The sequence below is a fragment of the Trachypithecus francoisi genome, unplaced genomic scaffold (genome assembly GCF_009764315.1).
Source record: "Trachypithecus francoisi isolate TF-2019V2 unplaced genomic scaffold, Tfra_2.0 Lachesis_group19, whole genome shotgun sequence".
Taxonomy (NCBI): domain Eukaryota; kingdom Metazoa; phylum Chordata; class Mammalia; order Primates; family Cercopithecidae; genus Trachypithecus; species Trachypithecus francoisi.
The window spans coordinates 19364749-19387540 of NW_022681464.1; the positions used below are offsets into that span (position 1 = coordinate 19364749).

At 45.0% G+C, this 22792-nt stretch overlaps 1 protein-coding gene across 9 annotated transcripts in view; it reads right to left on the reverse strand.

Moving 5' to 3' along the window:
• The window catches only part of FHOD3 (formin homology 2 domain containing 3), a 492791-nt gene that overhangs the window by 177700 nt on the left and 292299 nt on the right, over positions 1-22792 (reverse strand). For all 9 annotated transcript variants that reach the window (XM_033177891.1, XM_033177890.1, XM_033177884.1 and 6 more), the window contains 2 exons: positions 9486-9597; positions 1720-1814 (listed from right to left, as the gene is read on the reverse strand). In XM_033177891.1, the coding sequence (XP_033033782.1) occupies positions 1720-1814; positions 9486-9597 (207 nt within the window). The remainder of the gene's footprint in view (positions 1-1719; positions 1815-9485; positions 9598-22792) is intronic.

Consider the following 22792-nt stretch of genomic DNA (forward strand, 5'->3'; position numbering starts at 1 on the left):
AACTGTACAGTGAGTTGTTCTATACACTGAGGTCTCTTTCAGAGCTCCTCTGCGCCAATCATCTGTCTGCTGAGGAAAGGGCCAGACCACATTGTTGTAATCCTCAGAGTTTGCACATTTTACTATCTAGTAGGAGAAGCTGCTCTTCATAATTATACTGCTTTCTACAGATTTATCCCCAGTTTATCAGGGAAAGTGTTTCTCCACTTGTATTTCAGGAAGGAACTCTGGATCTTTCTAAAGCCCTAATCATCACTGCAGATGGTCCCGCAGGCTCACACGCAGCGTGAGCGTGTACGGAGAGTACAAGGAAGGTCCATGGTGGGGGGGGGGGTGCTGGTGAGGTACCTGTGCTCTAAGGCATGGTGATCCAAATGGAGAAACTCCAGACCTGAGTCTGGGCCTGTCCTGGGTCAGCATGGGCCCCATTGTTTCAGAGCAGCACCTCTGGGGGTGGGCACCAAGGACCAATACTGCCCTACAAGGTGGTGATCAGGGAGGGATGCGACAGCAGGAATGAGAGCACCAAGTGTGGTCACCATCACATGAGACAAGTGGGACCTACTCCCAGGATTCCTTATCTCAGCCCAAGAGTCCAACTTCAATACGCAGTGGAACACGTGTACCTCGTGTCTTCCTGACATGTGAACTATTTTCTTAGAGTAAAACTTCATAATTTATATTCCCTCAAGGAAAAATGATTTTAAAAAATAATTTTGTCTGGGCGTGGTGGCTCATGCCTGTAATCCCAACACTTTGGGAGGCCGAGGTGGGTGGATCACCTGAGGTCAGGAGTTCAAGACCAGCCTAGCCAACATGGTGAAATCCCATTTCTACTAAAAATACAAAAATTAGCCAGGCTGCTTGTAATCCCAGCTACTAGGGGACTAAGGCAGGAGGATCTCTTGAACCTGGGAGGCGGAGGCTGCAGTGAGCCGAGATCGTGCCATTGCACTTCAGCCTGGGCAAGAAAGTGAGACTCCGTCTCAAATAATAATAATATAATAATAATTATTATTATTATATTATTATTATTTTTAAATTTAGTAAAATCTTTCTGGTTTTACTAGAAAAGACCAAAGCATGAACACATGTAGGCACCCACAGGCCTTCACAAGCAGGCACACCTGCACGCATCCACCCCACAGGTTGCATAAAGGATTTTCTCCTGTAGTGCACACTGCAGCCATGGTTCCAGCCACCATGATGGGTGTCCACATGATGTGGCTCTTATTCAGAGAGAAAATTTTAGATTTTCACGATGTATTAGTTCCCTATGGCTACTGTAAGAAAGTATCACAAACTAGGTGGCTTAAAATAACAGAAACTTATTCTCTCACAGTTTGAAAGACTAGAAGTCTGATATTAAGGTGTCAGCAGGGCCATGCTTTCCCTGAAGGCTCTACAGGAAGTCTGTCTTTGCCTCATCCTCAATTGGCAGCCAGCAATCTGTAGCGTTCCCTGGCTTGTAGATGCATCTGCCTGTCCTCACGTGGCTGTCTTCCTTGCATGTTCACATCGTCTTTCCTCTGTGTCTCTTCTCCTCTTATAAGGACACAGTCATGCTGCATCAGAGCCCACCCTCATGACTGAATTACGTCTGCTAGGACACGATTTCCAAATAAGGTCACAAGCACAGATATCGGGGTCAGGGCTTTAACATATCTCTTTAGATAATGTTAAATATATCTAAACATATCCATAACACAGTCAACCAACCTTGTTCACCAAAGTCATTGCATAAACCAGTAGCTCTGTATCAACTCCATCTTTTTCCTCCAGGATTTCCATGATATTTGACCAAGGTTTGACCCCTATGAGTAAAGCAAAAATCATTAAAACAGCAATTCATCAACACTCTTTATCTAACTCACATCACAGTTTATTATCCAAGGATGTATCCAGTGATGGCAGCTTCTTTCAGTCGTCAAATTTCAATGTGTGACATTATCCTTAGGATGGATTTGAGTATGCTTCCAATTGATAATATTTCTTAGTAGGGAACCCTATCTCACATCACCCTTGTCCTTTTGACAAGAGCATTGTATACCCTTCAGTGTCTGGATGCCTACCTACTTAAAAATTTCTTCGTAGTAAAGATGGAATTTTTAAAAATCCAATCACTGCAACTCTGTAGGCCATACATTTCCCCCAGGGCAGAAAACTCTTGGTAAGTATTCTCTGAATATCCTTCAGCACAGAAGAAAAGGGGATATGGAAGATCTTAACATCCCTCTAGCAGTGACTCCAAGAAATAAGTGACATGCCCGTCTAGCAAATATCTCAAGAACAGAAGCATATTACATCTACTCCATCAGGGCACAAATGCTGTTTAAGTATCAGCTAGGTACAAGGTCTACTGGGCAGTTGCCCTCAATAGATTTATAATCGAATGGAGCAGCTAGGCATAAGCCCAAGAGCAGACACCACCAGCACAGAGCAACAGCTGAGAAGTGTCCAAGCACGCAGCTAAGCCTGTCACTGTGCAAGTGAGGTCTCTTGCAGCAGGGATGATTGCAGAGGACTTGGCACAAGAGGTGGCTTCTGCCTGGGCTCTGCAGGAGAAGGCTTATGGGTGGTTATTTCCAGGCTCTAGGAGGGACAGGAGATATTCCACATTCACATTCGGGACCACTAAGCCAAAGGCAAGACCAAAACGGGGCACACAACACCTTGACATGGTTTTCTAGGCCCAAGATGAATATGTGAAGTGAAGTGAAATGAGAATTGCCTTGCCCTTGGCTTGGTGGTTTGCAACACGAAGCTCTTTTCTGCTTTCTCTATACAGATCTCAAAGGGATATTGCTTATTTTTGCTTGAGAGAAGTAAACTTGGAAATAACCTAAATGCGGTGGTTTCCAAATGCTGGTCCTTGGATGGGCTATGTCAGAGCTGATTTTGGCCTTGAAAACAAAAGTTTCCCAAGGACCATGATAGGATCTGTCTTATTGATCTCCGTGCTCTTAGGACAGTGCCTGGCATACAGTACATGTTCAGTAAAATGTCTGCTGAATAATGAATGGAGATCTCTGAGAAGGCATGAAGTAGGTTAAGCTGAAGCAATTTTAAAAGAACCAGGAAGCAGATGCACACAGTAAGGAAAGCAGAGAAGACGGGATTTAAGGGGATTTGTTTAAGAGGATTAAACAAAGAATAGGTACATACTTACTACAAGATGTAAAAGACACAAATATAGCTCAATGTGGAGATCTTCTGGCTTTCCTAAGTGAACAGAAAGCCTTTTGCTTTGGCTAAGTTGCCCAGCCAGTCAGAACTGGGCAATCTTCTATGACCCTTGCTAACTGAGCACAAAGACATGTTCTTTCACCTCTTTCACCTGCTAACTACTGAATTATCTCCTTGCTGATATTGATTATCAAACTACTTTGAAGTCCACACCACAGTGTAGTTGTTTTTGCAACCCCCACAAAGTAACCATCTCAGCCCTCAAGACAGTCAATCAATCTAATCAGCAGGCCTTGGGTCTCACTGTCCAGTTTCAGACATCTGGATGCCGCCGTTTGTGTTTATAACAGGGGCAGCTTCTAACATTCACATTTTGTATAAAACCGTGGCATAAAACACAAGTTCTAGTGAGTTGCCCACGCATGGTTCAAAGGAAGAATGTGCAGGGGAGAAAGTATCGAAACTAAGACTTTCTAGTGGTGCTAATGGACCCAGAACTCCTTTTGGTTGCTTACTCTGGAGCCAAAGATGCAAAACAGGTCCTGGGGGAGCAAAGGCCAAGGAACAATGGCAGGCAGCCCAGAGAGAGAGGGAGAGGTAGCCAGACTACATCTGTACTCCCCTTAAACAGACACATGCACTTGTGTGCATCTACTCCTTTATAATAAGAACAAACACTGGCTTAATTTAACTGAAAAATGTGTTTTTCAGCTGTGTTATCTGAGTCTCTTATTACCATTTAAGGATTTTAAGTCTGGAAATGTGCATCTATTTGTACACTCTTAGGATGGATGTTCATTCTTTTTATTGTTTTGGGGCAGAAAATCGGAAATATTTACAAGAATGAAGGTGAAAGGGAAGAAACATTTGGTTCAACAAAAATAGCCATGGCAGACTTCAGGCTAGACCTGTGTTCAACACCAGCACTTGCACATTTTCTAGGAGCTCCTGTCAGAATTATGGGGTCCACTCACTTCCCTCATTGCCTTTGCTAACTCCCTACAATGTGTGTGTGTATGTGTCATATGTGTGTGTGTGTGTGTGTGTTTTGTGGGGGACAGGGTTCCTGTACTGGAATCATAAACCATATGCTAGCCCTTCATATAACAGAGAAAGAAACTGGACCCCAAAGGAGTGGAATGGAGGGGCTCAGGAAGCTCATCTAGAGTTCCTAAGGTCTCTGGGGTGACTATACTTACCTTATAGGATTACTGAGAATTGTCATTGAGATAAAGCACTTTGTCTTTTTTCCTTAATGCTGCTGGAGTACATTAGAAGACAATACTTAATCATTGTCATCTGTCTCTCTCCAACTCCACTGCCCCCCACCCCCACCCCAAATACTAGAGTACAGGTTCTGTGACAGCCTTTTTTCCTGATGACTGCAAGCACACAATAGATACTCAAATATGTGCCGAAAAAATGGGTCTTACGTGAAAAATGTTTAGAGTTGTGTCTGTTACATGATAGATACCCAAATATCAGTAGCTGTAATTGTAATGGATGGTGGTTGGTGGAGACACCCGGTTTACCCCCGGGCGGACCAGCTGCACTAACTCCCCGGCCAGTCCTCTCTTAACCCAGATAAATAAATACACATAGAACCAATTGCCCAATACTTTTCCCCTCTTACTTTCCTAAATCTCCACATTAAACCCAAAGGAAAATGAGATATTTAGCTCAGTGCCTCAGACATGGGTTGGTCTAACACTCAAACAGAAGTTCCTCCCAGCACATTCCATGTCTTTCCACATACTACATAAACACACTCAATGTAGATGCTTCTGCTATAAATAACAGTGGAAAGAGAGCTTGAGTTCTGTCAACCTGTAGCTTCCACTACACTTTACACGATCTTCATAGATCAATATACTCTTAAGCAGAAAGCAGAGATGGGATCGCTTGAAAGGATGAATTTTTTCTCTGCTAATCATGTGTAATACATATGTTTAAGAATGATCAAATGAAAAACTGAACTACTTCAAGAGCTATGCTGAGCCAAATTAGTGAGACTCAAGATTTAGGACAAATTTCAACATGCGTAATATCCTCTCTGGTCACTTGCCTCACCCTCTGTGAGACAGGCAAACCTGTTCACTTAGAAGGAAGGACTCCATATCCAGACAGCAGAGGGGTGTCAATCAATTTCCTGTCAACCACCACAGGGAAGACCTCAAGGAAAGGGAGTCTCTGATATGGCAAAATGACAAAGCAAGGCTCTCTAACGGCTCCCATGAGCCTTTCTCTCTTCCTGCCAGGCCCTGGCCATGAGAAAGGGAAAGTGACTTAAAGATGCAAGCAAAGAGAAGAAGATCCAGTGGTCTGATATTAATACCATATCATGCCCCACAGATGAACTTGAATGTACCCTTTTATCTTAGGCCCTGAGCAAAAGTGCAATTGCCTGGTTCCAATGGAGCATTTTAAATTTTCCTTCTTCATAAACACTGATCACTCCTTATGATGGACTTTAACCCCTTTGGTTTTTATCCCTGCTAACTGGCCCACTCTTGGCCACAGACCAAATTGCCCACACTGCAGAATGAAGCCTTCTGGTTAGCCCACAGGCAGCATGCATAATGCAACCAAAGGAATTTGTTCTGGACAACTTCATTTGCTTTAGGTAGTAATGATTTTTGAGGACTGGTAGTTTGTTGGTTTTCTTACTGATTCCTTAATTCTGACAGTTTTCATTATCCAAAAGAAACTATTCAAAAAGACAACTGCTTATATGTCCATTCGTCCCTGCTGAGGAATGAGTCTAAAGCCACTTTGAGAAGTAAAATTTATGATTTATAAACCTGTGCACAAATGGCTATGCTCAGTTTACCCTAACTCACCTCTGGCACCTGTCTGCTCTCTCACCCAGTTGAGAGGGAACTGGAGAGCTGCTTCTAAACCCACTAGGTGGAAACACACCTGGAAGTCGTGTTGCTCTCTGCAGAACACCATGGCACATTTATATGTTTAATGCCATCATAGGATTCAGGAACAATTTTACTAGCAGTAAAATAGGATGATGTTATATGTATGCATTATAAAATCACAGCCAAGACCACACATGTCCATAAAGAAACATGCTATTGAACCACACATGATAAGCTATTTCTGAGTTTTTCCATTAGTGCCATTCCTTTTCTTTTTTTTCAGCTGCTAGTGCTCAGTGGCAGACAGACAACAGCAGTTGCCAAAGGTTTAAGAAATTATTATTATTATTATTTTTGGGGACGGAGTCTCTCTCTGTTACCTAGGCTGGAGTGCGGTGGCGCGATCTCAGCTCACTGCAAGCTCGGCCTTCAGGGTTCACGCCATTCTCCTGCCTCAGCCTCCCGAGTAGCTGGGACTACAGTCGCCCGCCACCGCGCCCAGCTAATTTTTTGTATTTTTAGTAGAGATGGGGTTTCACCATGGTCTCGATCTCCTGACCTCATGATCCGCCCACCTCGGCCTCCCAAAGTGCTGGGATTACAGGCATGAGCCACCGCGCCCGGCAAGAAATTTTATAGACAAAATCCATAAAGCTGGCCGGGCGTAGTGGCTCATGCCTGTAATCCTAGCACTTTGGGAGGCCAAGGCGGGCGCATCACAAGGTCAGGAGATCGAGACCATTCTAGTTAACACACTGAAACCCTGTCTCTACTAAAAATACAAAAAATTAGCCGGGCGTGGTAGTGGGCACCTGTAGTCTCAGCTACTCAGGAGGCTGAGGCAGGAGAATGGCGTGAACCTGGGAGGCAGAGCTTGCAGTGAGCCGAGATCATGCCACTGCACTCCAGCCTGGGCAACAGAGCGAGACTCTGTCTCAAAACAAAAAACAAAACAAAACAAAACAACAACAACCCATAAAGCTAAGAAGACAATTCATTAGCTTTTTAAAAAATTATTTTTACTAATCAGGAAAAGATGGCCATTGTTTTATCTCGATGGAGAGACTTGGTCTGGCAGATGAGAATCTCTGGCCGGGGCTATGGATGGAGTCTTGGATATGGTATACAAAGGCCTGGGTTCATTTCAGGATCACTCCCTCATCCATCACAACATTCCCTTTATGGGATATGAAGTTCAAGGAAGGGAACTCTGAGCTGCCGGCTCAGCAAAGCCAAAGGAGAACCCGGGGCATGAGAAGTTGGCCCTCTAACTCACACCCATAGCAAGGGCCCTGGGGTTACCTGAAGCTTAGGACAGGAAGATGAAGAGTTTGTTAGTTGTCCTAAAGTAACCGCCAGAGTTAAGGGATGAAATACAAATCCTCCAAGGATGAAGGAGAGGAGCTGCTGCCTACCAGCTGCCAAAACACACACTGCTGGCCTTAAACCTAATTGACTAGCCTTGGAAAAGCTAGACGTGGTTTCTGTGCCATCAGCATTCCTTATCAAGGATTCTAGACTGGCCCCATGATCTACTCTTGGCCATGAGGGTCTTTCTACCTAGCAGCAGAGGGCAACATGCTGTGGCAGAAGAAACTTGCCTCAGCCTGGGAAACACCTTCCAGACTCACAGCCCCTGACCATGTACTAGAGTTTGTCTCCCTCACATACCCGCAACAAAGAGACCTCAAGTTACCTCCTGGCCTGCCATCAGCCATGCCTAGTGCTGACATCTGCCTGCGTGTTCATGGGTATAGGAGTCCCAGTTAAAGGTCCTGGATGCTTTTCATTAACTTTCATTTAAACTTCTAAAATAACTCAAGCTACTTTCTTTCACATTTGGATTCAGCATTCAAAGGTGGGTCTGAGTAATGCTAAATCACAGACACAACTGGTTTGAATCAAAAGTACAATTTAGGCCGCCCGTTTCTTCCTGACACATCCTAGCTGGTTTATGCATAAGTGTGCATGCACACACACACAACTATAAGGAAATACGCCAACAGGTTAACAGTGATTATCTTTGTTGAGATTAGAGGTGAATTTTTTTTGTCTTCTTTAACCTTTTCCCAAGTTTTTATAACAGTAGTATTACAATTATAATCATAAAAAGAAAAAGGATTGTCAAGTTTTTGTTCTTGAGTCTTTGTGGGGATGATAATAATACCTGGGTCTTACTGGGGAAGAAAACAAACAACAAAAGACAAAAGGATAAATATCATTTTAACTGGGAAGTATTTTAATTCCAGGCTTCCCAATATCACAGGGTCCACAGCACGTTACACAGTAAACCAGAGCAGAAGCTCATTCTTCGCCACGTGTTCGTAGCATGCCTGCCGGCTCTGGGCCAGTCAGGGTGCTGGGACACCATGCTGGGAGACAGAGACCCCATCCTTGAGCAGGCAACCACAACTTGGAGAGACAGGGATGGGCAACACCACCACAGCAGAGAAGAGGTGCATACATGGGCTTTAAAAGCGCATGCCCAAGGCAAGGGGGTGGGGGTACAGCCGAGGTGGGAGAAGGGGGTGGCAGGTGGGCAGGAGTTGAAGGGTGAAGGGTCCCCTTAGCCAGGGGACTGACTTTATGCTACAGGCACTGGGAAGCCACTGGCAGGTTTTGGATGTGACCGAACTGTTTTGGAGGGTGGCCAGGAGCACAGGTTCAACATAGTGAGGGCCTGAGTCAGGCAAGGCACGGGATGGAAGAGAGGAAGGGAGGTTCTTTTTTGTCTTGTTTTGTTTTTAATTATACTTTAAGTTCTAGGGTACATGTGCACAACGTACAGGTTTGTTACATATGTATACATGTGCCATGTTGGTGTGCTGTACCCATTAACTCGTCATTTACATTAGCTATCTCCTAATGCTATCCCTCCCCATTCCCCCCACCCCATGACAGGCACCGGTGTGTGATGTTCCCCTTCCTGTGTCTAAGTGTTCTCATTGTTCAATTCCCACCTATGAGTGAGAACACGCGGTGTTTGGTTTTTTTGTCCTTGCGATAGTTTGCTAAGAATGATGCACACGTATGTTTACTAGGGAGAAGGTTCTAGAAACATCTGGGGGTCTTAAGCAATGAAGTATAGAGGGGAGGGGAGGAAGGAGCCAGGACAACCTTGAACAAGACAGGAAGAACAGGAGGAGGAGCTGGACTTCTGTGTTTCGGTGGCAGGAGCTGGGTAGAGGCAAAGACAAGCTCAGCATCTGACCTCTCCCAGGTAAGCCCATGAGTGCTTTTCTTTCATTATCAAACGCCATTCTGGCCTAAGCTTTGTGTGCTTACTATCCTAAAAAATGCTTCTTGCAGTAGGAAGTCCACATCTCAGGAATTCTGTTAATTCTTAAATCTGTCTCAAACACATACAACGCGGAAACCTCCCTACATTAGACACCTTCACCTTCACGACATAAGGGGGCAGGGACTACTCACCTCTTTTCGTGTCCACAGCAGTGACAGCCTGAATTAGGAGAGGCGCGTTGGACTCCGAGTACTCTACAAAGACGAGCAGCAGCTTCAGGGCTGTCTTCACCACCAGGCGGAACTGGCAGAAGAGATAAAACCATCACATCGCTGCCCAAGGCCCTGTGCACCTGAGAGCATCTTCCTAACCGCAGCTGGCACCCAGCATTTCCCAGACGAGATGCTCTCAGCGATTAAACGGATTGCTTCACAGATCCTCACAGTCCCTCATTAGAGGCCTCAGAAGGCAGGTGTTAGTACTATCCCCATTGTGCAGATCAGGAAACTGAGGTACAAAGTTCCCTGTATGCAGTCACGCAGTAAAAAAACAGAACCAGGACGTGAACCCAGGACGCATAGCTCCAGAACTCACACCTGGCAACTCTCAAAACACAAGCATTTGCTGAATCAATTATATCTTCATTTTACCCCAACTATATAACATCGTAAGGTAGGCATAAGCACAGTTCTTACTTTTCCAGTTGAAGAAGCAGAAATAGCAGGTTAAACAATTCATCCAAAGTCACAACAGCCAGCTTAGGTGGAAGGGAACTGGAACCAAGTCCCCCATTCTTAAAGCCAAGTAGAGAAGGCCTGGAGCCAGAGAACCCCTGCTCCCTGGATCCAGGGCTCAGCATTTGCCAGGAGCCGCATGAAGCCCAGAGGCCTTCCCTCACACAGGCAGAAGCCCCTCCCTCAGTATCCGCCCTCAGGGAGGTCACAGGTTATTCACCTACAGAAAACCCCAAACCTCCCAACTGAAGCGGCCACAGATTCCTAATCCCAGCTTTACCAGCCCCGGGGCTGCAGCCTTGGGGTCTCTGGGTCAGCCTCCGGGGCCCCTTAGGTGCTGGTGCAGGGACTTGCCCACAGTCTTGCCCTTGACTCCACTTCCTTCCAAAGCCTCCTCCAAAAGGAACATGCACACCAACTACCTCAATCTTGCCCTTGACTCCACTTCCTTCCAAAAGCCTCCTCCTAAAGGAACTTGCACACCAACTACCTCAATCTTGCCCTTGACTCCACTTCCTTCCAAAAGCCTCCTCCTAAAGGAACTTGCACACCAACTACCTCCTCCAAATGGGTTCAAACTGTGCAGCTGAGAAACAGCAAGGTTGCCTTGGGCTGTACATTCCACCCCAAGCTGCTGGCTTGTTAGCGGCCCCATCCCGCTATGGGCAAAATGCACTTTCAAGGGTAGAGGGGGCTTATTTGCACTGTGGCTGCAGGACCTGGAACTGCACTTGGCGCAGAGAGAGCTAGAAGGTGTTTGCTGACTGAATAAATCAGTCAGTGTCCAGATCAATCAATCCATGACCTCTCGCCCACCCCTTGAGCCTGTATCACTGGTTGTGGCAAATCAGCTCCAGCTTCTTCCTGTGTTCTGTAGCCCAAGGAAGATTCTGTGCCTCTTGGACGCATCTGCCCACATCACAGTGTTAGGGAACATGGGTAGAATTTATAGGTAAATTTGGGGGAGCCCAAAGAGGGAACTGCGTTGTGCCGTCCACAGGGAATAGCTTAAAAACACCACTCACCCCAAGTCATTCATCCATACTCATGCAACCCTTTTACCCCCTTGCTTCCCTCTCCTCTGCTGTCATACCTACCAAGCACACCATTTGTCTTTTCCTCAATTCCACATCTCTCTCCAGCCAGTGCCCAGGTGCACAGCTCCCTTTATAAGGAAACTTCTTCAAAGAGGTGCTGTAGCCCCTGGCTCCACCTCCTAACTTCCCTCTGACTCTTCACCTCAATTTGATAGGACTTCCATCACCACCTTGACAGATTACTTGTCAAGGTCACCAGTGGCCTCCATGGTATCAAATCCAGTGGTTACTTCTCTGCCCCCTTTTTTTTTTTTTTTTTTTTTTTTTTGAGACGGAGTCTCGCTCTGTCGCCCAGGCTGGAGTGCAGTGGCCGGATCTCAGCTCACTGCAAGCTCCGCCTCCCGGGTTCACGCCATTCTCCTGCCTCAGCCTCCCGAGTAGCTGGGACCACAGGCGCCCGCCACCTCGCCCGGCTAGTTTTTTGTATTTTTTAGTAGAGACGGGGTTTCACCGTATTAGCCAGGATGGTCTTGATCTCCTGACCTCGTGATCCGCCCGTCTCAGCCTCCCAAAGTGCTGGGATTACAGGCTTGAGCCACCGCGCCTGGCCTTCTCTGCCCATTTTTACTCAACGCTCAGCACCATGTGACAACTAACTGGTCTCTCCAGAAACAACTTCCCCTCCCTCTGGGCAACCAAAGTCTCCTGAGTGGCTCCTTTTTCATTGGTTCCTTTTGGGTGCTCAGTCTCTCAGTGTGGGAAGACCTCTGAGTTCACTCTTCTTTACTCTCCTTCTCTTTCCACACTCTCTCTAGGTGAGTTCATCCAGTGCCCTGGTTTGAAAGTCCATCTAAGATCAGATGCTAAATATTGCATTCCAGCCCTGACCAAACACCTGAGCAGGCATCATATAATCTCCTGACATTTCCACTCAGATGCTAACAGATTCACTGTGGCCAAAACAGAACTCTCAGTTTTCATTCATGCTTACCCCCTTCCACCTACCACTCCTAGCCTGCTCCCTCCAAGGCCCCCACCTCAGGACAAGGCCCCACCACCTTGAGCACAGGGAGGGGTTCACCTGTACTTCCCTCACCCCATCTCCACAGCAAATCCACCCCCAGTGCTGCAAGAGCTCCCTTCAAACTCTATCCCAAACTTGCTCCTTTACATTCTCTTTGCCTATCACCCTGGACCACCACAATAGCCTAAGTGGTCTGGCCTTGTCCTTCTGAAGTCCATTCTCCAAACTGCAGCCAGAGTGACCACTGCACCCTCCTTCTCTCAAGCCTCAATCACTCCCCATCATGCCCAGGGTGCTGCCTGTCCCGGCAGGCTTTCTGTGCTGGCCTCCACCAAGCCCTCTGATCTCCTTTCTTGACACCCCCTCTCGGCCCAGTGCGCTTCACATGCTAAGCTCTATAGTTGTGTGAGTGTTTTTCACACAGCAAAGTTCATCCATGATTCAGGGTCTTCTCATTGGTTATTCCTTCTACCTGAAAGCCACCTGGAACCAGTCATCACAGGACTGACCTCATCCTTCAGGTCAGAGAAATTTTCATTATAGAAAATGCCTTCCTGACTCCTTTACCTAAAGGAGCCCCTTGGTCACCATCACATCACATGTTGCCCAGGCTGGTCTTAAACTCCTGGAATCCAGCAAACCTCCCACCTCGGCCTCCCAAAGTGCTAGGATTTCAGGCATGAGCCACTACACTCGGTCTTTTTTATCCACATCCTTTATCATGACCTGAAATTGCCAAAGACACTTGTTCACCTATTATGCCTCTGTTACCCCTAAGAACGTAAGCTTCACAGCAGCAGAGAGGCTTTATCTGCCCCATGAGAAGGTGTTCAGTCAGCATATGTGTGAAGGGTAGGCCAGCCTGTCCCCCAGTCCGTCCCCCTATGCTGTGTGGAGTGAGCCCTCCCAGCCCCCAGCCTCCCCTTCTCACCTTGTAGTAGCCCCCAGCAAAGCCAAGCCTCCCCACCCCAACCATTGCACTGAGGGCAAGCCATGCCCTGGGCTGTTATTCTCAAGGTAACCTCCTCCCCACACAGGGAGCTGAGTACTTTAGAGTGTTGGGAAGTCTTCAGAGAGTGTCTGCCCTCAAAACTTGAGGCCCACAATTGCTCCTCTGCTTCTATTCTGTAGGAAGAGACTACATTCCAGTGTATTTTTCTCAACTACATGGTTGGAGGTTGAAGGGGAAGGTATGGCATGGGGGGGAGTTGCGCTTTGTACGTTTGGGGCTGAAGAAATTTCTTCAAGTAAATAAAAAGACCTAGCAAGTTCAGGCTTGGCAACTTCCTCAGTGGGTGGACTATTATTATGTGGTTTAAGCCTCTAAATGCCTTCCCAGGAAAGAACCTGGCTGCTGCCCAACCCACTCCCCCCATTAGCTGGTCTCAGCAGGGCCCCTTAGCCCACCTCACAGAGGCTCCCTCTGAGTATCTCTGTGGTCAAGGGGCCTTGACCGATACGGTCTCAGGCACCCAGAATCCCTGAGCCATTCTCCCCTATGTGGCTCTCTAATTTAGAAACCACTGTTTTCTAGCAAAGCCTCCTTTTTCTATTGGTCTCAGCATGCCTGTTCCTGTCTTTCTCTCCTCTGTGACACAGGCTCTGTTTGGAGCTCTTTTGGCACTCTAATTTGTGTTTTAAAAAAAATCCCCAACCATCTTCTGATTCATAACTTTGGGTTTCTATGAATTTGGCTTCTATTGAGTTTAAGTTTATTGTGGATGTACTTTTGGAAGCTTTACTATGTAAATTAATAATAAGCATATTAGTTAAATCACGTTAGGAAAAAAAGAACACTAGAACATTAATTTTGTAGAAATGCATGGTACTAATTGCAAGCATGTACTAACTCATTGTCAAAATATGTCCTGCAGGATCCTCCTCAGAAATACCTTACTAGCATTACTGCATTGACTTGAAAGTAAAAAAGGTACATTCTATCAAAAGAACTCTATGAGCCAACCTCATTTATCCAGAAATCATTTACTCTGATGCCCTCATGTATCTGGAATGCAGTCAAAACCCTTGACAGCTTGGAACAACCACAGTGGAGGCCACACACCATCTCTTTCAAGTCCAAAGACACTGCTCACCCCGTAGCTCTTAAAAATCCACCCCTGGTGCCCCTTGCACTTACGTTAGACACATTTTATAATAAGTGGAGTGGATATTAAGATTCACAGCCCACATCTGCTGAGAAGAGGCAAATCGGAGAGGACAATGACAGAGAAGGAGAGGCAGGCCCAGTGTGGCAGCAAGAGAGAGTGTCACAAACTAGGAGAATGGATTAAGTTGCAAGGATGCCAGAGCACACACCACGGTGTGGCCCAGACATGTCAGCAAAGCATCACTCCAATCTGAACTGTCTGATTTTCATCTCTGCCTGGCATGCCTTCACGTGGTAATGAAGGGTTTCACTACGACTTATAGGCTCAAGCACCTGCCCATTTGTCCAGCACCGAGAGAAATCAATCAGAACTGATTCTCGATCTTATGGAGCATCCAAGGCCATGGAAGATACAGCAGTCACAAAGCAGTTACACAGGATTATAGGGCAACAAGCAGGCAGTGTCAGCATCAGCGGTCTCAGGACAACCAAGCTGGCAGGGAGGGAGTATTTTCCTTGCCTCTGGAGGCTCTGCATGGCCACTTACTAAGGCCTTTGCAGAAGGAATTCAGAGCCTGCAGTGGGTGGACTGGCTGATCCCACGGGTAAGGTCCCTCGAAATCCAAGATTCTCTGCTTCTACTTTCAACAACATCTTGAGTACGGGGTTGCTGAGGACAGATGAAAACAGCCAGTTTTCTCAGAGGACAGCTCCGGCATTATAGATGAGAGCAAGGCCCAGAACTGGATCCAGCCAGCCCTTTCCAGCTTCCATGGAGCTAAAGAACCATGTGATGGCTTTTGGGCTCCTGTTCACACAAACAACCCCACTCTCTTTGGGCTGGAGAAACACACCAGAGCTCTAGATCCAGGCTTTGGGCTTTCTGTTACCTACATTTTCTTTAATTACAATCTAGGAAATACTAGTATTCCGTTTTTAGTTGTCTGTTATAATAAAGACTATGTTTGTGTTGTTCTAAAGCACGCAGCTAAATCACAGTATATAACAGAAATCTGAAATAATCCCCTTGTATAAGGGGGGTGCAAAAGCAGGAACATACAGATGGCTGTGAATTACTGCACATTTCATAATGATTTAGCACATTTTTGGTGTTACTGAGCTAAGCTTTACTTTCTGTTGCAGCTATCATTTTGCACTCTCAAAATCAAGGCTAAAAGCCTTCAGAGGACCAGAGATTCCCCTTGACCCAAGGAAGTGACATTTTCAAGTCAAGCCTCAGTCCAGGGACTGAACCTCCATATTCCATAAATAACTCAGGGCTCAATGTCAGCTCCACGACAGGGAGGCTGGGTTGGAGGGAAGGGTAGCAGGATGGTGTCAACAAAGAGCCTTGTTGCTGTTGTTTTATTTTCCAGGTCAATCCACAGGAAGAGTGTGGAGTTGCCTGTACAGAACCTTTGTATCTAGATTTCAGATAAAACGTAATCACCAAATATGTGGGAGGGTAATAAAAAACAGTTTCTTAATACTTTTACACATAAAAACAAACTGGAAGTCCCTTCATCTTTTATTGCACTTACAGAAATGCAAGAACTATACTTAGCAGGTCAAATATGCTGCTCGTTAAGCAAAAATAAAAGAATTCCAAAAAATTTTCAAATTCCTAATTTTTCTTCTAAAAATTCAACAGCCATAAAAAGAAAGCAATTTCCAAACCTCAAGACTGAAATTACAAAGGGGGTTGGAAAACCATGCTTCATTTTATTTGTTTCATTTTCCACTAAAACATCATAAATATATGCTATACAAATGGATGCTGGTTATTAAAACTGAATTCGAAAGTGGTAAGATAACTTGATCTATAAAGCTTTACCACATTGTTTACAAGCTCACTAGCACTTTAGAACATACTAGTATTACTATAAAGAAAAAAAGATCTCAAGTGACTTAGGACACAAACTCTTTATTTAAACATTGTATCCCAATGCCATATACTTAAGCTCAGAATTTCTGAGCAAGCAGCTCAGAGTGCACCCTAAAGTCTTCCTAACTGGTTATCAAACAATCCAACAGACATCCCAGACTCCAAATCTCTCTCTTCCCGACCTCTAACAGGTTATCTGCAACATGAGGTGGGTATTACCAGAAATAAAGAATAGGCATAAACATATTAACTAAGTACAGAACTCTGGGTCTTGGTTTGCAGGGGTCCTTCAAGGGACAGTGTGGAGACCAGGGTTGGCACATCTACCAGAACAGGAAGTCATGTGCACCAAACCCACATGGTCCAGCCTCAGGGCCTGATGGCCAACCTGCTTATGACACAATGCAATTTGCAGAAGGTATATTAGCCAAGTACAAGGCTGGGTAGCCCTTAGGATTTTACTAGTGAACAGGAAATCTTACAGAATGTAAAATAAAGCAGACAACACAAAATAATTAAAAATAACAATAAATAGTACTACAAATTAGCATTTTCTCTCTCTCTCTCTTTTCTTTTTTTTTCCAGTGCCAGGCTGGAGTGCAATGGCACCATCTCGTCTCGCTGCAACCTCCACCTCCCAGGTTCAAGCAATTCTCCTGCCTCAGTCTCCGGAGTAGCTAGGATTACACGCATGCACCACCAAGTCCAGCTAATTTTGTATTTTTAGTATCTAAAATAATGTTTATTTAAATAACTATTTTAAAATAATCTAAAATAATCGTCTAATACGTTGGTCAGGCTGGTCTCGAACTCCCAACCTCAGGTGATCCACCCTCCTCGGCCTCCCAAAGTGCTGGTATTACAGGCGTGAGCCACCGCACCTGGCTGGCATTTTCTCTATTGAGATAAAATTCTGGGGTTTAGATGAAGGTTTTATTACCGCAGAAAAGGCCTATATGACCAAGTGAATTTCTATCCTACCTTAACTCTGCTTATCTTTGGGAAATAGGATGCCTGAGGTCAGAAGTTTCCCCTCCTGACTAAACAGGGTCCAACTGCTGAGATCCAGGGTGGCCTCTCACTTGGCCTCTGAAGAGTTTCTAACTTCATTATCATCTAATTCTCATGCAAAAAGATACTTCCACCAGCACCCTGACAGTTGATAATCACCATGACAACAATCAGAAGAAACCATAAAAGGACAAAAAGAAAAGTTGCATTCCAGTTTCAGAAGCTCCCCCACTACCATTTCCAGAAAAGACATGACTATTCCTTCCCTTGCTTTTAATGCCCCAACCCCTTCATTAAAGATGCCCTGTATCTGTGACTTCCCTTGAACAGAGGAACTGATTTGTGAACCATGCTTCCACTTCTCAATTCCATGGCCATCGAATAAAGCCTGCACTGCTTGGTGCTCCCTTTTGGTTTTGTGTATTCGCTTCACAGCACAATTAGAGAAACACCCCCTTTTGCGGGGACTGGCTTTGTCAGTAAGAACTTCTTTAAAGAACCATTAATAAAAGTGGACAAGAATCAGAAAACATCCACTTGGTTAACTTTCCCTTAAGACATTCAAGGTAATTATGAATAACTGACAAAAAGTAACATGCGGCTGGGCATGGTGGCTCGTGCCTATATCCCAGCACTTTGGGAGGCCGAGGTGGGCAGATCACGAAGTCAGGAGTTCGAGACCAGCCTGACCAACATGATGAAACCCTGTCTCTACTAAAAATACAAAAACTAGCTGGGCATGGTGGCACGCACCTGTAATCCCAGCTATTCAGGTGGCTGAGGCAGGAGAATCGCTTGAACCCAGGAGGTGAGGTTGCAGTGAGCCGAGATGGTGCCACCGCACTCCAGCCTGGGTGACAGAGTGAGACTCTGTCTTAAAAGAAAAACCAAAAAACAAAACAAAAAAAAAAAATGCACATCTTTTATTGTCTACATAGGAATACCAAAATCCCTGCACTAAGATATTGCCCGAAGGAGCACCTTGGTACGCAAAATGCAATTCTTGGTTGAGGGAAATCAACAAGATTGGGTACTTTCTAGTTGGCAGCATTCCCATTTTCAAATGCAAAACTTCACATTCTAAGGAGGCTATGTAACTTGTCGCATAGCTCATTTCTGGAAGAAGTTAAAGAAAAACCCAGGTCAATCTGATTCTTTCCACTATACTATGGAGGTTTCCATCTTTCACTGTGGTGCAAAAACTTAAGCCTTGGGAAAAATGTGAGTAATATTATCTTCTGAGTAACAATAAAGGTTAAAGAACTCTCTTAAGTAAATAACCAGCCCTGGAAACACGACAATGAACAGCTAAATCCCAGGTCTGGCAAACGTGCTGTTAGAAGAGTGTGGCAGGCAGCTCACATCTCTTTGGAGTAGGGGGAGAAGGGCTGGCAGACGGGGGCTGGAGTGGAGAGTGGCAGAACCCTGCAGGCTCCCAGAAGTCTATGCTGCTTCTGGTTCTCTTGCCCATCCAACTCTCCTAGAAAAGGGTAGAACATCTCTCTGGGAGGAACAGCATGCTGCCTACTTTGGTGTTTTTGCATTTCCCTAAATGTTCTTGCAGATTGGAGCCACCCACTTCTACTCTTCCTCCAACTGCTAAAACTCAGCTGGTTGCCCTGGGCTACAAGGACAGAAGAGTCAAAGGTGTACCCTTAGTTTCAGCTTCTTGAGTTCACAAGGATAACGTCTTTGTAAGTTAAAATTTGGGTTTATCAGCAAGCCTCTTAAGAATTGAGGAACCACAGTCAGCTCCCTGAAGATGATCATCTCAGAGTGAATGGAAGAAACTGCTATTTAGCCCTGTGTCTGGAGACCCGTCTGGACAGTGGGGCCTCTTCAGCCTGCTGCCCTCTTTGAGGCCTGGCCTGAATCACTTCTCTCTCACTCTGAGATCTTCCTAAAACCATAACTAGTGAAACTTGCTTTTTCCCTTTTTTCTCCTACTGAGATTATTCTCACATGAGGGCCTCTAATATATCAAATCAGTGAGAATGAGTGTTCTGGGTATGCACAGCCAAGTGGCCGGCAGAAGAGCAACAGCCCTAAGGGAGAAGCTGGCACTTTATACCCACAATGACTCCAACACAAATATTACATGACTATGCCATTAAAACCCACAGAATTTTAGAAATCTCATCTAATATAATGTTGATAAACATGCAAAAATTCAAACACAACCTCATTCACTAAACTATTCTTATGCCATTAGAAACAAAGCTCTTTAAATACAGCATAGCATTGGAAACAATTCAATTAACAAGATGAGAAAAGTCAAAGGAATAATAGTACATTCATATGACTGTATATTATGTAGGCATTCAACACTGCAGTTTAAAAATGTTGTAGTAACACAGGAAATGCTTAAAATATACTTAGAGTTAACTTTGTAAGAAAAATTCAAAGAAAAATCAGAAGAAAAGGTACCAAAAAATGATGACCTTTATGTGGTAGTGTTTCCAGGTAATTTTTATTTTACATTTTTTGTATTTCTAAACTTTTATACAAAGAGAATATGTTACTTTTATAATCACAAAAAATTCAGTAAATGTTTTAAAAAGTTATTTTTTACTATCAAGATTTCCATACTACACCAGTAAACTTGAGCTATTTTAGTTTTTTGAGATAGGGTCTATGTGTTATTCAAGCTGATCATGAACTGGGATCCAGGGATCTTCCTGTCTCAGCCTCCCCATAGCTGGGACTACAGGCCAACATGCCCACTTGCCATATTTTTTCTTTAATCTGTTATCTTTAACTGCATTATTAAAAGAATTAGTCTTAATCAAATTTCTATTAATGAAACATATTTCAATTCAATTAATGTGGGAACTATAAACACAACATCCAATATTAAGGATGGATTTAAGACACTAGTACAATTCAAGGAACTAACTAAATGTTCTAGTAACTCCCTTTACCTGGACCATATAGAATTTTCTGGCTGACTATATCTCACGTTATTGCAGTGTATTTACAGTGTTTTTATAATATTAACAATTGGACTTCTGGCTTCCAGCTGGAAAGATGTCGAGTGTCACTCCCAACCTAATAATAAGAGAGAGACAAACAATCTTTCACACCATAACTTTTCTTGAGCCCATCATAGAGCTGGGGTTGCAGGAAAACCAAGTAGCCTGAAATCTAGGGAGGGAGTGTGTTCTCTACACCCAGAAAGGGTGAGAGGCCAGCAATGGACTATCTGAGGCAGGGTAGGGGAGGAAAATGAAGCCATTTATGCAAAGCAGTCGGAAAAACTTAGGCCAGGCACTGTGGCTCATGCCTGTATTCTCAGCACTTTGGGAAGCCAAGGTGGGAGAATCACTTAAGCTCAGGAGTTTGAGACCAGACTGGGCAACATGGTGAAACCCCATCTCCATCCAAAACACAGAAAATTAGCTGGGTGTGGTGGTGTGTGCCCTGTAGTCCCAGCTACTCAGGAGGCCGAGGTGGGAGGATTGCTTGAGCCTGGGCTGTCGAGGCTGCAGTGAGCCGAGACTGTGCCACCGTACTCCAGAATGGGTGACAGAGCGAGACCCCATCTCAAAAAATAATAATAATTAAAACAATATAACCTCAGATAATAGTTTTAGCAAATCGTCAAATGTCAACTGTGGGCTACCATGAGAGCATAAACCCCTTCGAACTGCAGACACAAAGGGATTTGGCACCCACCAGTAGGCTGCTATGGCATTCACAAAGAAGCGGGGAGCAGGGCTGGGACCAAGAAACTTTCCCAATAGTGCAGGCCTGGCGGTGCACAGTCACACAGCAGGCAGAACAGCAGCAACCCTAAAGGAGGAAGGGAGCAGCCAGCACTGTGAAAAGACGGGAAACCCCAGCCAGAGCCTTCTCCCCATTGAGACAAAAGCCTTAAGCCACAGGAAGGTCGACAAGGTGGTGGAGGAGAAGGGAAAAGAATAAAACCCTGTGCTCCTGAGGGCAGGGACAGGAAACCATACTGGGCATCTCCTGTTGCTTAGTGTTTCACATCTTCTTCACTATTATAACTCCCATTTTAAAGATGAAAAAGCAACCCATCCCAAGGATGGTGCAGGCGTGTGTGACTCCAGAGATCTGGCACTGACTGTCAGATGCAGCATATCTTGATTCCAGGAAGGCCTTGTGAACCCAGTGAAGAAACACAGCTGGATGGTCAGAGTTCAGCAGCTTCCCACTAATTGCACAATGACCCTAAAATGCTCTGACTGATCAGTGTCAACCCGCAGGCTGCACTGGTTTATGCATTCCTTGTCTCTGTCCCACTATATTTTCATCAATGGCATGGAAGATCTGCTTATTCATTTTTTGTTAAATAAAATTAGCACTAACAGTTAATAAGAGAAAGAGGCAAAACAGAATTCTTAATTATCTTGAGGCTGGAACTCTGGCCTACAATCAATGGGGGAAAAATGCAAGCCCTGTATTTAAATGTGAATCAATCAATCACAGACATGCAGAATGGAAGAAACTGGCAGATAAAAATGTGTGACAAAAATCCGGAAGGCTTAGTGGATTGCCAGTTCAAACTTGAGGCAATACCCAGGGCTGCTGCTTAAAAGATGTAATAAATCAGAGGGGGGATTTGTGGAAGAATGATATCGTATCCCACCTACCATATTACTATTCTTTGTACTACATGAACAGAAGAGTTGGTAACCAGTATGATGAGGAGCTGAAAATTATGTACCCAGGTACTATCTGTAGCAGCCATCAAGTTTAGCTTGGACAGGGTTCATTCACATAGTGACTGCCTCTACATACTCAATGAGCTTCCACAGCAAGTCAGAGTGTCTTGTTCAAGAAAGCAATGCACAAGCATTTGGTTAATGACAGGTAATGCATGTCCCAAAAAGGAAGGCTTTCCACCAATTCCAGCATGCAACAGTATCCCTGGGCAACCTAGGCAAATGATTTGATGGTCCCTCTGCCTCTAGCAATATCAGGAATGGGATTGAAGATGTCAGGAACACCTTTAACATGACATTGCCATTTGTTCAAGGCTAGGATTCCATTATTTACATTAAGTAACTTACAAAGGTCTTCAGTTCTCACCCCCACATTTGGGTCATCTGAGCAGATCACACAACAGTGCCATGCCAGTGGCTCCAAGACCAGAGGGCTCACCGCATCTCCTCTCCTCGTCCAACAGCCAGTATCTCCTGGGGCACATGGAGCACCAGGCTCTATGGCACTTAACTCTCTTTGGAAATATATCCTTCATCTCCAAACCAGTGTGTCCAACGTTTTCTTGCCAACAAACCCCAATGTCCAACTCTTCAACTGCCAGAGGCACTGCCATATTTATAGCTGCAGAGTCAAACTGTGACCCCCACCTTTGGTTCCTTTTATTTTCTTATATCTAGAAATCTCCTCCTAGAAGGCTAGTCCTCAAAATGTCTCCATTTTTTCATTATTCTGTTTCTACTGCTACTCTCACCTCACAGCTGTGATACTGAGTTAACCCTTCCCACCCAGCTTTCCCATCCCTGTCAATTTCCCCTCCTCCACCACTTTCTAGACAACATTCTACACACCATGTTACTTCTCCTCATTTTGCAGTCCTAAAGAAACTTTCAGCAATGTCCCCAGTGTTGGGGGGTGGGGTGGCGGGCAGGCACATAGGCTCTCTAATGTGTATGACTGAGAGAGAGAGAGAGAGAGAGCAAGCAAGCGAGTGTGCATGTGTGTGTGTGTGTG